This window comes from Rhipicephalus microplus, chromosome 3, assembly GCF_043290135.1.
Source record: "Rhipicephalus microplus isolate Deutch F79 chromosome 3, USDA_Rmic, whole genome shotgun sequence".
Lineage (NCBI taxonomy): Eukaryota > Metazoa > Arthropoda > Arachnida > Ixodida > Ixodidae > Rhipicephalus > Rhipicephalus microplus.
The window spans coordinates 25505748-25520314 of NC_134702.1; the positions used below are offsets into that span (position 1 = coordinate 25505748).

Consider the following 14567-nt stretch of genomic DNA (forward strand, 5'->3'; position numbering starts at 1 on the left):
GTGTAGATTTATCCTTCTAACCCAAATGAATTAGACTGCAGTATTTCTTATGACAAACTGTTGATTAGGGACATTATGCCTAGAAGTAATTTAGTTTGCCTATTTATTCATGATCTTCTATTGCACCTGCAAATTGACAATTTCACCTGTGTGGTTAGAGAGTTTGCATGTATAGTGTGGACATATGCACCGCAGTTGCCATCTTTGCTTGCAGTGTTTTTTTTTTAACATTATTTTTCTGCCAGATGCTTAGTGACATTACAATAATGCATTACACAATGCCACAAAAGGTTTGGTTATCAACCCTTTTAATGAGCACAAGTAAATTTTTTCCAAGGCCACAGGAAAGAACATGGATGACAATTTAAACATGCATGCAAGCATGTTCCTGCAAACTGCAACTTATATACCGTAATTACTTGAATCTAACGCGCACCTTTTTTCCGGTCAAGAGTTCATAAATCGCATGCGCGTTAGAATCGAGTACGAAAAAAAAATGAATATGGTCAATCTATTGCCATTGGCAAATCCGAAATGGCCGCCCCTTACGTGCGTCGTCATGGCGCGTTGGCCATTTCTGCCTATGTGTTTCCCATGTGCGGCACTTCGTACGTGTGCTGAGGAGTTCGTCATCTTGTAGTACATTAGCATCGACGGCATGGTAGGGCCGACTCCAAAAACTCGACGAGTGTACCACAATGCTGCTTTTAAAAGAAAAGTCATCGCGTGTGCCGAAACGGACAGAAATCGAGCCGCATCGCGGTCGTTCGGAGTTCCCGAAACGTGCGTGCGGGACTGGCGGAAACAAAACCAGAATATTGTCGACAGCAAAGATTCACGCAAAGGCTTCAGTGGACCACAGCAGGGTTGGTTTCCACAAATTGAAGAGCTGCTCGGCGAGTATGTGATTAAGCAGTGAGCGGCACAGCGGCCCGTGACGACAGAACTGCTCCAAGTGCAGGCTATGCAGTTAGCCTTAGAAAAAGGGCTAATGCAGAGCCAGTTTAAAGCGAGCAGGTGCTGGCTAACTAACTTTATGAAGAGGAAAGGCTTTTCCTTCCGAAGGCGAACGGGCATATGCCGGAAGTTGCCGGAGGAGTACGAAGAAAAGCTTCAGAGTCTTCAGAGGTTCCTCCTAAACTTGCGGCACAACAACGGCTACCTGCTTGGGCAAATCTGGAATGCCGATCAGACGCCTCTTTACTTCGACATGCCTGGCACCACATTCGTCGAGGAGAAGGGGGCAAAGCAAGTTCGTGTGCTGACATTGGGCCACGGTAAAACTAGAGTGACAGCAATGCTCCGTTGCACGTCAGATAGGCACAAGCTTTCCCCGTACCTCATATTTAAACGAAAGACGCTCTCAAAAGGAGTCGTTTTCCCGAGTGGTGTGATCAAGCGGGCCAACGAGAAAAATAAGTGCGCGTTGCAATCGATGTCTTAGTTTTTTTTTTTTGTCGTGGAAACCGGGCGCGCGTTACAATCGAGGGCGCGGTAGAATCGAGTAAATACGGTAAATGCACAATGCTTATGACACTACGCTCTTTCAACAATCTGAAATCGCTAGGCGATGTGAAGAATTCTGTCGTACTAATATACCTCCTGTATGAAAACATACCTGCCAAAAACTTGCAGTCTACGTTCTCAGGCACAATATGAAAATGGGAGTAAACATTGAAAATAAACATATTTCAAGTATGTGATTATTAAAAACAACACACTGTGTTGACTTGAAAAAACTGCACTGATAAACAATACACAGCACGTAAAGAGCAAACAAAACTAACCAAGCAATTTGCACAGGCCGTCTGGAGAATAAACAGTTCTTTAATTTCGTTCAATGCATGTTTAGTTTTCTGTACCTGACACTGTGTCTGCATAATAACCTGAACAAGTCTTGTGCGCTGACAGGCTGAGTTGTCAAGACATTCTTTCTGGGACCGTTGCTTGCTCCTACTGTTGGGAAACATGGACGAAAGATGATCAAGTAGTGTAGAAAGATGTTTGCAAGCTGATGCTACTTCACGAATGCTATGAAAAGCGATACGAATGGTACGAAAAGCGATACGAACACACAAGAAATTCAGTGCAGCGAATGCTCCCACGTAGATGGGCGTACTTTCTACAGCAGACACTCGCAACAGCACAAAGTGCAGTTATGGTTTTGTGAAGTTGTATGTGTTTCATTGGAATTTGGAACAGCCCATCTGGAGATGCCCAGTTGTATCCAGCTACTATCAACAGTGTCAAAAAGTAAAGATTTCCATGCAAACAAACACGTTAAAACATATTGTACACAAAGTAGCCTGATTTCTGAATATCAGGTGCCATTACGTTCAACATTTCACACAGCATGGCTAACTAGCCAATAAGAAAATGTTCATACACAAAGTGACTCATTATGAAATCATCTGCAGCTGAACTGTCCCACCCTTTAAAAAGAGAAAGAAAGAGAGAAAGATTAATAAGAAAAGAAATGTACGTAACAATGAACACATCAGCAGGCAGAAACAATCACATAAGGAATGAAGTTGAAAAATAATGTCACCACACTCTGTCCATGTACTGCAGGGAAAGAAAATTATGCTAAGGCAGCCACACTAGAGTGCATCACGGTCGCATTCCATCTAGCCCTCTTAAGCGGAACCTGTTCAGCACAGAAAGCACCATTTCCTGGACAGCCTTGACGTAGTACCATTACCTTGAAAGTAAAATATTTCCATACTACATGTTCAACTCGCCGCTAAGGGAAGATATGTTGATACATGCAGAGGCCCCGTTGAAATCATCTGTAGCTGTATTGTGCAGTCTTTTCAGAGTAAAAAAAAAAAAAGGAATCCTGGAACATTAACATCAACATCAACGAAGCAGAACATTCACATACAAAATAAAGTGAAAAGTACACCACCACACTCTGCCCAAGTATTTCGAGAAAAAAAAAATGACGTACACGAACACACCCAAGCAGTACTGAATTGCATCACGGTTGCATTCTGTCCAACCCTTTCACGCCAAAGCTGTTCAGCACACACAGCACTGCCCTATGGACAGCCGTGATCTGGTACCAATATGAACAAAATTTCATACAATACGCCTAACTCGTCATAAAGAAAAACCTTTCTTACACTGAGTGAATGAAACTAAACTGTTCGTAGCTGTATTGTCCCACCACAAAAAAAAAAAAAAAAACTGAATTACAGTCAACACACCAATAGACAGGAACATTTTCACATACAAAATGAAGTCAAATGTAAAAAAAACCACACACTGCTCAAGTATTTCGGAAAAAAAAGAACCAAACAAAAAAGGACGTTCACACGACATACTAAGGCAGCTGCACTAAGATGCATCACACTCACATCCTGTCCAACCCGTTCAAGCCGAACCTGTTGAGCACACACAGCACTGTCCTCTGGACAACTTTGATGAGCCAAATTCGTGCGAACACCATGGCATTCAGGTGAGGCTCTGGATGAACGAGAACCCTGACTTTGCTGTAGTAGGCACTGAACTCTGTGCAGAGTGCCTCCAGGGCTCTGAGGAGAGTGTGTGCGTTCACTTCCACTTTGACACTGCCTGGTAGAGTCTGGGGCATGGGCTCTTGAAGCACCTGCCAGCAAAGCAACAGTCTGTGCCACAACAGCCACTCGGACTCTTCGCAGAGCAGGCCAAAGTCAATGTCTTCCAGCCGGCACAGTGCCGGATAGGTGCCTGGAAGTCGAGAATGAAGAATGCAGTTAGAACTGGGAAGAAAGTGCTGCTAAATGACAAAACGGATGCCCCCCACATAGCTTTATTTAGAAGAATTTACTCAACAGTTATGGGAAGTTATAGGTGAAAGTCTGATGTTCTATTCTTTTTTTTGTGCCTATGCCAGAATCAGACTCTAGCACAGTATAAGCACTTAACTAGTAACACAGCTTCTCGGCAGATCCAGCACAACGACAGTTGGCAATGTGGCAGGCAGAAATATTGTGGGAACGATGTGTGAAATGGGGATTCTATACTTAAGTCTCTGTAGATACAGTTTCAATGCTGGTAGTGGCTGCCAAAAACATTGTACATGAGAAAAGGTAAGAATGTTCCGCTGCACTTCTTTACAAATTCATGCTCGAGTGTTTGTTTCTTGGACGCAGCTTTGTGTGACATAAGTATAGCTTTTATTTTTTTTTAAAGCAGACAAAGAAAACGACTTTCGAAACAGCTGTTTGAGTCTAAAACAATGAAGTGCAAAGTTTTGATCACCTTATGACAACTGGACAACATGCAGAAACATGCTAACTTGGCTGCTCTGCCAATTCACTTTTCGATGAGAGAACTCTCGTGCATAGACTGTACTTTTAGGACGTAGAGTGGACTGACCAATTCTTTTCACTCCCTTTCCCTCCTTAAATGAAGTGTGAATGTGCCAGAGATTGTCACGTGAGTCGAGATGCACATCACTCTCACACATTTCTGACACTGATGTGAAGGTTTATTGCAGGAACATTCCCAAATCTGCACTGGTTTTACCATTCTGAACAGTGTCATTTGCATTCAGGAGTCAAGCAAGCGGTGACTCTTCTGAGCAATGAAATGTGAAATGGAGGAATGAGAGTATGGGTGCCACACATTTTTGCTGTGTTTTGAACTTTTTCCACTAAACTGATGGTGTTTAACAGTTATGCTTTGAGGTTATCTTTACTAATTGACTTTGACAAGCTACTATTAAGTTAATTACTTATGTAGGCTTATGAATACCAGTGAAAAATATTAAAGCCTGTCCCATTACCAACAGGTTGATAGAAGGTGATCACCTAAGGCTTACAATAAACCATACGACTGTAGATGCAATTATAGTCAACACACTTTGAATGTTGCATTGGCATTTACAAGTAACATGCAATGATTTGTATTTTTCAGTGAAAAAGTTTACCTCTACAGCATCCCCCAAACAATGTATATATTGACTACCCTAAACACAGCAGCATGGTCTAAAAAAGTTGGATATCACATAGGTATAGAATGAAGTATTACCTGCTTTTACAGACAATTCATACTTGTCTAGTATTGCAGCAATCCTAGCCAAGGTGTACTGGGAGAAGTAGTGACCCTTCTCTGCATGACTCAAGCGCTCGCACAGTTTTAACTTGACATTCTGCTTGCTTGAGAGGAACTCGTGAGTGACTTCAGTCTCCACAAGCACATCGATTGCCACCTGTAAGCTGTCACTCCTCCCTGCAGACTCGTCTTCAAAACTGCCACTTCCGGCAGAGGCAGACAAGTCTTCGCGAGTACGCTGAAAGGCTCCCGTCACAAAAGTCCTCCTCTGTTCTAAGTAATTGTCAAAGGAACGATCAGGAAGTTCAAAAGTTCCCTCATGAATCAAGTAAAGCACCGTTGGCTGAAGCTTGTTAAGCTGATCCCGAGGAAGCATTGTTGTGCACAAGAGTCCAGCCTGTTGTACAACAAAACTTTTACAGGCTGGAATGACTACAAGAACAGTGATAGAATTGGTGTCGCTGTAATTTTTGAGGATGTGCGCCAACTGGCGAGCAATCACAAATGCAGGGCTTTCAATGCTCACTTTGCCAAGATGTATGTCGTAGCCTGATACGTCAATACCCTCGCTAGCAACATAGCTCTTTAAATCAAATGTATTCCCCCCTTCGAAAAATTTCATGTAATCAGTCACTACATAATTTTCATTTGTTCCAGAGGAAAAGCTTTGGTCGCATGCGATTACATCGCCAAAAGCATGGCGCTGCAGCACATGCGATGGCTTGCTGGTGTAGATTTTAACACCCACATCCCTGTCGCCATAGCATCTTGAGGCATACGCAACTAGCATTTCAGTTCGTATGCCGGTGAACGATTCGTCCGCCTGTGGGACAAAAATGAGCACACTTTCGCCGCCACTCCGTTCCAGCTGCTGACCGCTTGCTCTTTGCTGGCCAAGTATAAAACTGAACAACGATCTGTAAGCTGCGGCGCGGTTCAGAGAAATCTCGAGATATCGGGGTGACATGATTTGGCAACTGCTAAGTGGTACAGTCCAGGACGAGCTGGCGGTCAATAGTTCGCGCACGAGACGCTCCAAGTGTGGCTGCAGGTTTACGTGGCTCGGCTTTCCGACGAAAACCCTGTAGTCCGCCGAGGGCTTCCGCCTTCCCTTGGCAAGGCTGCCAATAGCTTCGACTGGGGGAATGTCCGCCACGTGCACTTGACCGCAGAAGTCCTCTAGGAACAAGGCAAGTGTTTGAGAAAGTTCCATGGCTAAATGCTACTTACACTAACTGATTCTGAGGGCTCGGGTTTCGGAGGGAAGTTTTTTCTCACGGCGTCGTTGAGCCCTTCTCTGTTCCGCGCAATCTCTACAGCGTAGAACTGTACCCTAGGAACGAGTGTCGTATTTTCCTCAGCATAGTCCTGCTCACAGTCCAGTCGAAGAAGGGTGGCGAAGTTGAAGTCCTCTACAACGTTCTCGAACTTCATGCAGAACTCCCTCCACTCCTTCTTAGATTCTTCGCTTTTGATGTCAGACTCTACAAGACGCTTGACATCCAAGTTGGGGAAGTGTTCCCTGAAAGTGTTATAGATGTCTTCGTCGTGTGGTGTGAGCTTCAAGATCTTTGCGTCGACGGCGCTAATTAAGTTGAAATATACTTCCATGTGCTCCACTGCTTTGATTGCCCACAAGGACTCGACGGTGGGATCATTGCCGAACTCGGAAGCAGGTCTTGTGAGCAACTGAGCCGCTCCGAGAGCCGCTACGGGATCCACGCCGTCGCCTATCTTCGCCATCGTTCTGTTTCCCGATCAAAGTGGAACCAGTGCGACAGCTCACAGGACAAAACCGCCTGTTGATTCAGCGCCGAGCCGGCTCGCAAGAGCTTCCACGCTTCACAGGCAGTGAACAAACCACATGTTCACAGCACGTGCGCAGCACACAGACGCACGAACAAACTAAAGAAAAAAAAATCAAGACTGGCTTTGCTGGCTTCTTGGACTGGCTAGACAAAAACTAAAGCGTACAAGTAAATTTATAAAACTGCTTGCGAACACTGTGAACGCGGCACGTTGTTCAATTTAACGCACCAGCATTTGTTGTTTTTTTAGCATTATTTTGGTAACAAATATTAAAGGTTACGTTTTTAAGTAATATCATGATCACCCTCGCTTTTTTTACGGTCACTCGCGCCAAGTTGGCCAAGTGAAGCCGAATCGACGGCTGTAAGTCAAAACGACCGGCAATCGTTTCGCGCGAAGACCATTATCTCGCCTTTGTAAGCAATTTTATTGACCTGAATAGTTCCGGCTGTGTTAAATCGAGAAGATGGCGATGTCTGCAGTAAACCCTTCAAGCCTGCTGCCCCTAGGTACAGTTGGTTCTTTGAAAATGGTTCTTTAGCGGCGGTACTCTCGCGGGCGCGTAACAAACTTTTTGAGTTGCTAACTTTGTTTACTGTGAAACTTTTGCAGAGCTGATTGACAAGTGCATTGGCTCCAAAATCCACATAATCATGAAAAGTGACAAAGAAATTGTGGGAACGCTCCTCGGCTTTGACGACTTCGTCAGTATCCTTTGAGAGAAAACGCAACACGCGAAGTAGTTGTTTATTGTTCGTGTAATACTCCATGCCAGTCTGTCGAGATTTGCCCTTTACGACACTACCCTGCTACAGATATGGTGCTCGAGGATGTTACGGAATAGTAAGTGAGTCTATATCTAATGCCGCGCTTTTGATACTCATTGTGGATGTGTGCCGGATGTAACGATGTCTCGAATGTATTTTGTTATAGCGAGAGCACGCCCGAAGGTAGGAGGATTACGAAACTCGACCAAATCCTTCTTAACGGCAACAACATAACGATGGTGAGTAGTGCTGATGAAGCTTCACAGTGTTTGCAGTTATCAATATCCTGAAATACTTTATGATTATTACAATATTTGTCTTGTTCTGTTTCCTCCTAGATGGTTCCTGGAGGTGACATGCCAGACTCATGAACGAGATGGTGTTTGTGCTTTCCCTTCGAGTGAAGGAGTTTATCCATCACTCATTCCAGCATTGTACATAAGTTATTAAAATGTCATCCCCTTAAGCTAACGGGTTTTGTCTTGTTTGGTAGTGCACGATAGTCTCTGCAACAGTGTATCAGGCATTCATTATATAAGCGCTTGTGGTGTGCAGTTGCCATACTATGCTAGCCAAAAAAGAAAGCTATGTGACCTGAGCTGCTTCACTAAAATTTAGAGCTCATAAGCAGTCGTATTAGTGTGTTTTTATGTTTACCAACACAAGCTATGTTAGGTGGTCCTCATATTTGAAGCATCTTGCCAACTAATCACTGGTGTACGTGGCAGTATAAAACCGACTTTGTAGTTTTCATACCAGGTCTCTGAGTGACTGTTCTTTTGAAGAGCTGCATTACGAGATGTGCTGGCTTCATTTTATAGTGGTTAATCATGCTCTTTTCAAACTTTTTCGTTGTCTTAGATATGATTTGCACACTGCTGTTTTTTCCACAATCTATGAGACTATGAACGGCATCATAAAAGAGGAAAATTAAATTTAATCTTAACAAAATATAAAAGCAGCATGTGAAGATGCATCAGTGTTAAAAGCGTGCTCCCCACTGCCCTCATAAAAGTGAAGTTAATAATAGTAATAATTGTTGGGGTTACACATCCCAACACCACAATATAATTATGCGAGATGTCATGGTGGAAAGCTCTGGAAGTTTTGACCTTTTGGAGATATTTTGATGTAGACCTAAATGTAATGTGGGCCTCAAGCTATTTTGCCTTTAATGAAAATGCACCGCCGCGGCTTCAATTCGATCGCACAACCAGTGAGTTAGCAATCAAGCACTGTAACGATTAGATCACTGTGGCAGCTCCGAAAAGTTAAGGTAACTTTTTACAGGAAATCATGAATATGGAAATATAAATATTTTTCAAGTACTATCATCCTTAACGCCTTCAATCACAATAACGAACTTGGAAAAGTTTTTTCATCAGATCCCACTGAAGTTTTTGATTACATATAGGAAGAAGAGTTTTACCAAAAGAACTTCTTCATATTTACACGTTAAGCCTTCCTGTCATGCCTCCTGAAGGCGAGCTTCACTGCCAAAGGCAACAGTGTCACGATTTGTCTAAGCCAGTGTCTGCAATAGGTGGATAGCAAAATGGTGCGTCGTCTGCTACGGTACTTCCGGTTCAAGGCCCATCCCTTCGCCGCTTCAGGGTGCCTGCTATGCGGTGTAGTTCTGGAGGAAACATGTAGTTCTGCGACAGGTTTATTGCTGTTTGCACAGAGATAGTGCTCTTTATTTCTTTTTGCGAATGGATACTATATGGTATCTTGCGTATTTCAGAGAACGTAGAGAGAAGCGGAAATGTGTGAACACGAGAAATGGTGAGAGTCGGGTTTCCAGTGTGTTTATACCTTGAAACACGCAGTAATGTTTTGTGAAATTGTCTCTATTTAGTATTTTCAGTCAAAAATGGTGGCCACCTCAAGATTACTCACACATGTGAACAATGCTGCCAAATGAGAACATTTGTTGATAACCTAAGTACCCATACTATGCCCAATCAACACTCCAATATCATATATTTGCATGGCACATTCTGCATTTCCTTTCTGTGAAATTTATGGAACCAGATTGCGTGTAGAAGGCCCATGGCACAAAACGACCTCTCATATAAAGGTACCGGAGGACGTATTGAAGTCTTTTTTGGAGCAATGACTTGCATAGTATGACGGCTCTGTTATGTCAGACTAGTGAGCGTGAAGTGGTGATAGGCAGTGCTAAATTCAGACTCATATACTTGAAGGCTGTGTTTCAGAAGTGTATGTAAGCATGCATTGAGACACATTTATCGTGTCTGCAAGGAAACGACACATAAAGGCAGGTTGAAAGGCATAAAAAAAGCCACAGAACTGTGATCACATTTCATTTTTTAAAGTAAGATACTGTTTACTTTTGCGATTCACTATATCGAACCTGAGATACTTTTGCAACACAAAAGTAAAATAATTCTATGAGTGAGCAACATGAGAACAAATGAATAGATGTTTTGAAACAGTATGATGTGCATAAAAATCTTCGTATGTGTGAAAACATGCGCGATTACACTTTTTGCTGCAAAACAATATGCAGGTGTCCAGAGGTGTGTGCTGCTTGAACATAGAAATGACCGCTCGTACCATTATAAATATCTTGTATCGAATGCTTTTGTTATTTATCTAAGCCGCACGGCACTCCAATGCATTTTGCAGCAATTTAATAAAAAAGTCATCCGGGGGGTGCTAGGTTGAATGCGCAGAAAGCGACGGCAGTGGCACGAATGCCCGTCGAGCGGCAAGGCATCTGGAAAAAGAAGTCGTCGCAGACGAGCGCCCTAGCCCACAATCCTTTGTGTGAGCCATGATTTCGCTATTCACCTATTAGCTTGCACCCTTACATTTTCCCAACATTTAGAAGAGAGGAATTGAGCAGTCTTCACTTGACAAGCACCACCTCCTTTTTTCTGCATTTTCTAATCTTTATTTGCAGTGCTTCCTGTAGAGGCATTGCTCGCTCCACATTAGATGAACCGTATTCATAGCTCGTGGTCATTGGTGTTCAGTACTCCTGTGATATAGACAAGCATTGGACATTCTCCAAGAGAATTTTCGTTGAAAGGGATAGCGCATGGCTCGGAATTTAAGTATTAACTGTTCTGCCATAGAGGCATGTCATACTTTGTAGAAATGTTCATCGCCTACTGATCAATGTGCCACACTTTTCCATTTGAAGTTATCATAGCCGAATTGGTGGTTCTTTAAAGATAAGCAATGGAGTTTTTCTCATCATATCTAGAATTCAAGCTTGAAGTATGAATAGTTTGACAGGATTGCTATTAACTTTTAGGACAGGCCTGGTGGTGAGAATCTTGCTGGTCAGAAACGACCTAGCAATTCCAGTTTACTCTTGGATAGAATTACGCATTTCAAAGCAATGAAGAGACTATGTGGTGCCTTGGTAGAGAGCTAATGATTATTTGCCAGATGATGTATATTTTGAAATTTAGCATATGTTTGCATTGAAACCCCGCTAAATTTTCACAGGTAGTCTACGCAACACAATCTGAAAAGTGCTGGTCAAGTGACTCATGTTAAAGGGGCCCTGAAACACTTTTTCAAGTAATCATGGAATGAATTCACTGGAAGAGCTTATTGTCTTGCGAATTCAACGCCGCAAAAATTTTAAGAATCCCTCCAGTGCGAGCGGAGTTACCAAGATTTGTCGCATGCTGCAATTGCATCCTCTCTTCTCTCGTCCATATGAAAGTGCTGGAAGCTAAGTAGGAAGGGATGGAAGGGACAAAGAAAATATGTCATGCGCGCATCATGACCTTGAGCACTATTTTTTTTCTTCAAATGCGTGGCTTTTTCAGCGTGATCGTGTGCGAACACAAACAAGTGACGGCCTCCCGCAGAGATCTTTGGAACGACCGAGCACGCCATGTTCAAATCGGCCAATGGCTGATAGATTTTTGAGCGGCTTCTTTGTCGGGCGAAGAAAAAGCAATTTTTAGCCGACTTTGATAATTTATTGCAATTTCCAAGCCCCCTGCTGCGCTATATTTGGCTCGCGTGTTATCGGAGCCTCTACTACCAAACGGCAGCGTTTTCCAACCATGCTCAAAAAGTGTTGCAGGTCCCCTTTAAAAAAAATTTACAGGGAATGATGCAGGGTGCAGTAAAACAAATCCTCAGAAATAAGAGGCTTATATCAATTGAGTCTTATTATTCAAGTAATTGTGCAAGAGTCAAACAACAAAAGAGCAACTAGCCAGAAGAGTGTTTAATAAAGAAACATAAAACTAGAATCTTGTAGCCGTGTAAACACATAAGTACAGCTGGCAGGAGAGGATCACTTGGGCGCGGTGGCTGCTGGTGTTGCATCTTTTTGTTTCGCCTGGAAGGAGGAAAAAAATGAAAAGAGTGTCTGAGAGGAGTGGCTATTGATCCATATACCAAAAACCAGTATCAAAAGCTTTATCATGCAATATTACACTATCGAAAATTATAAGGATATTGTAGACATTTGTTTTGTAGATAGTGCATGGTGCCGTAATGTGACCAAGCACCTCTTATGAGGTGAATATGAGCTGTGCAGGGAACAACATTATCTTCGAGAGCCCATTTTATTCTCATCGTAGCACTGGTCACGCCTTAAATGATAATTAAAGACAGTCCAGTGTACATTGATCCCTTAAATTTAAGGAAGCAGAGAAGGTATACAAATCAGACTTCATCAATGTTACCTCTATTATAGGCTACACATTTTTATTAATCAGCTTAAATTTTAATTAATGGCACACCAAGAACATACTCAAGTGCCTTTATAGTGAAGTGCCCAGGACCTATGATGTTGCTTTGTTGTAAAGGTTGTGAACTGTATTGCTAATGAAGAAATCTTATCATGGTAAAACTGGGCTGTATAGGGAGTTTCCACAGAACTTATTTGCCATAAGTTGCCCCTTGTTACAGATTCGTTGACTTCAAGTGACCTATGTTCATTTGAGTTTGGCCTGGATCACATGCTGTCGACAAAAGAGTATCTGCATAGTTTTGCGATGCTTCAAACGTATACTCAAAGAAGAAAAAAATTGCAGCAGGAACTCCATAGTGTGAAACTGTCAGAGTGCAAAATATTGTCACTACATCGCTCATATGGCACATGAAAACACTAAGCAACATTAGACCGCAGTTTGTGAACACCAGACGACATGAGTCGTGTGTAGCTGGTGTCAATGGCTGAACAGCGCACAAACCTACTACTTGTAGGCATTGGCATCTTTTGGTAATGTTACAAAGCTGTAGCTTTTCCTGGAGACCTATCAAACAAATGCTAATGCAATGATATATAAAAAAAACAAAGCCTACCAAACTATGCTGGCAGAGCACAGCTGCATTAAAAATAAAAGAAATGGAAGTTTAGTCTTCATTCCTTCATGTAATCTACCTCAGATGGTAGATTACATGAAAATCGTAGAGTATGACATTCTAGAATGTGGTGGCAGAACTAGACATTACTGAAAAACTTAAGAACCATGTTTCTTTTCTGTGGGTAGTTTAAGCTTGCAGGTATTCAGGTAGTTTGTGGCAGGCAAAGGACCACAAAACATAGTACTACTTGCTGCACGCCTGAGCGTGAATGAGTGTGTAGTGACAGCTTCAGTCGAGCCAGTCAGGTGTCACGAGTGTTTCGCTCTTTTCCTTGGGTAAAGATGAGCAGGCACGAATAAAAGGAGTTAAAAAGTGTTTTACGCAGTCAATGAATAGTGACATTATCCCCCCCCCCCCAATCTAAATTAGTACGCAGTAACACATGGAAAACGGAAAGTGCCAGCAAGTACTGCTACGTGGATTGTTACGCTGCAATTGTTTAATATATACGAACAGCGGCATCACACATACACAAACAAAAATATTGTTCTAGCTAATAAAAGAGAAGAAAACAATGTACTGCTACGGGGATTGTTACGCTGTAATTGTTTAATATATACGAACAGCGGCATCACACATACACAAACAAAAATATTGTTCCAGCTAATGAAAGAAAATAAAACAATGTTTTTCTAGCAGAATCCCGCGAGGCAAGCGGTTCAGGCTGCGGTACGTTTGAAACGTGGTCCCATCAAGGCTGACGAGTTCAACCACACGAACCTTTAGTGTGTAGGCGCGCAGCAATGTAGGCTCGTTCAACGTGTGTTCGCAGTTGTTGTAGCCCATCCCGAATCCGCTACCGATGCCGAATATGACAGGCCAGGCACGCCCTACGTAAAACGAAAGTACGATGTGAACATCGCGCCATTCGTATCCTCATGTAGTAGACACTCTTTTGCGAGCTTACGTAGTGCTCTAAGCAGATATCGGGCAACGAACTATATAGTTTCCACTTACTTTTGAAAAGCAGCAGGGAAAATAGAGCTCCAACACCGAAGCCGGTACCTGACAAAAGGGGTGAAGGTTATATGGGCTTATATGAATGCCAGCTGTCTATTACCGCATAAACACGACAAATAGAACAAAGTAAAGGTATTACAGCGTTCTGACTTATAAGAACTCCAAGAAACAGGCCTCTTAATCGAGTTCCTCGTAATCTACACTTCATTCGGCAAGTAACACTGATGTATTGCAGCTCAGGATACTGCCGGAGGCAAAAGCGCTTGCAAACAACACGATCACCTGCGCGCTGGTTAAGCCTCGTAGAAATGAATGCTACAGTTAATTATTGCTCTTTCGCTGCAGTATTAATCAACTCACCAACTTTAATTAGCGTGTCGGCGACACATTTATCCCACTTTTCACCGAGAACGTCCTCCGACCTTGTCGCCATGTTTCTGCGGGAAGGAGGGTGATGTCAACGACGATCGCGTTGCCCGAGAAATCCGATAATAAAGCGGTTTTTTGAAAACAAGCTGGCCTTGACGTATTTAAGCTCATTTTAAATAAATTTTGTAGTACAGAAAAGCATAGCCCTTCAGACTTGAGTTTATATCTCAAAGATTAAAGATACAAATTACC

The 14567-nt window shown here is 42.7% G+C and overlaps 4 protein-coding genes across 4 annotated transcripts; 1 reads left to right on the forward strand and 3 right to left on the reverse strand.

Annotated features, from left to right (window-relative positions):
- Nucleotides 1-291: 291 nt before the first annotated feature.
- On the reverse strand, nt 292-6253 carry LOC119177276 (uncharacterized). Its single transcript, XM_037428724.2, has 2 exons — nt 5017-6253; nt 292-3711 (listed from the first exon to the last, which is right to left on the reverse strand). The coding sequence occupies exons 1-2, from the start codon at nt 6251-6253 to the stop codon at nt 3356-3358; spliced, it is 1593 nt and encodes a 530-aa protein (XP_037284621.2). The 3' UTR covers nt 292-3355.
- LOC119177258 (protein PBDC1) lies at nt 6093-7143 on the reverse strand. The gene has a single exon (XM_037428702.2). It carries the CDS (start codon nt 6781-6783, stop codon nt 6256-6258), a length of 528 nt encoding a protein of 175 aa, XP_037284599.2. The 5' UTR covers nt 6784-7143; the 3' UTR covers nt 6093-6255.
- Nucleotides 7144-7185: 42 nt separating this feature from the next.
- Nucleotides 7186-8082, forward strand: LOC119177266 (U6 snRNA-associated Sm-like protein LSm5). The gene is made up of 5 exons (XM_037428713.2): nt 7186-7358; nt 7462-7557; nt 7665-7692; nt 7783-7855; nt 7955-8082. Exons 1-5 carry the CDS (start codon nt 7316-7318, stop codon nt 7985-7987), a joined length of 273 nt encoding a protein of 90 aa, XP_037284610.1. The 5' UTR covers nt 7186-7315; the 3' UTR covers nt 7988-8082.
- A 3738-nt stretch (nt 8083-11820) lies between these two features.
- On the reverse strand, nt 11821-14457 carry LOC119177253 (MICOS complex subunit Mic10). The gene is made up of 4 exons (XM_037428689.2): nt 14307-14457; nt 13944-13991; nt 13707-13816; nt 11821-11952 (listed from the first exon to the last, which is right to left on the reverse strand). The coding sequence occupies exons 1-4, from the start codon at nt 14377-14379 to the stop codon at nt 11908-11910; spliced, it is 276 nt and encodes a 91-aa protein (XP_037284586.1). The 5' UTR covers nt 14380-14457; the 3' UTR covers nt 11821-11907.
- Between the last annotated feature and the right edge of the window lie 110 nt (nt 14458-14567).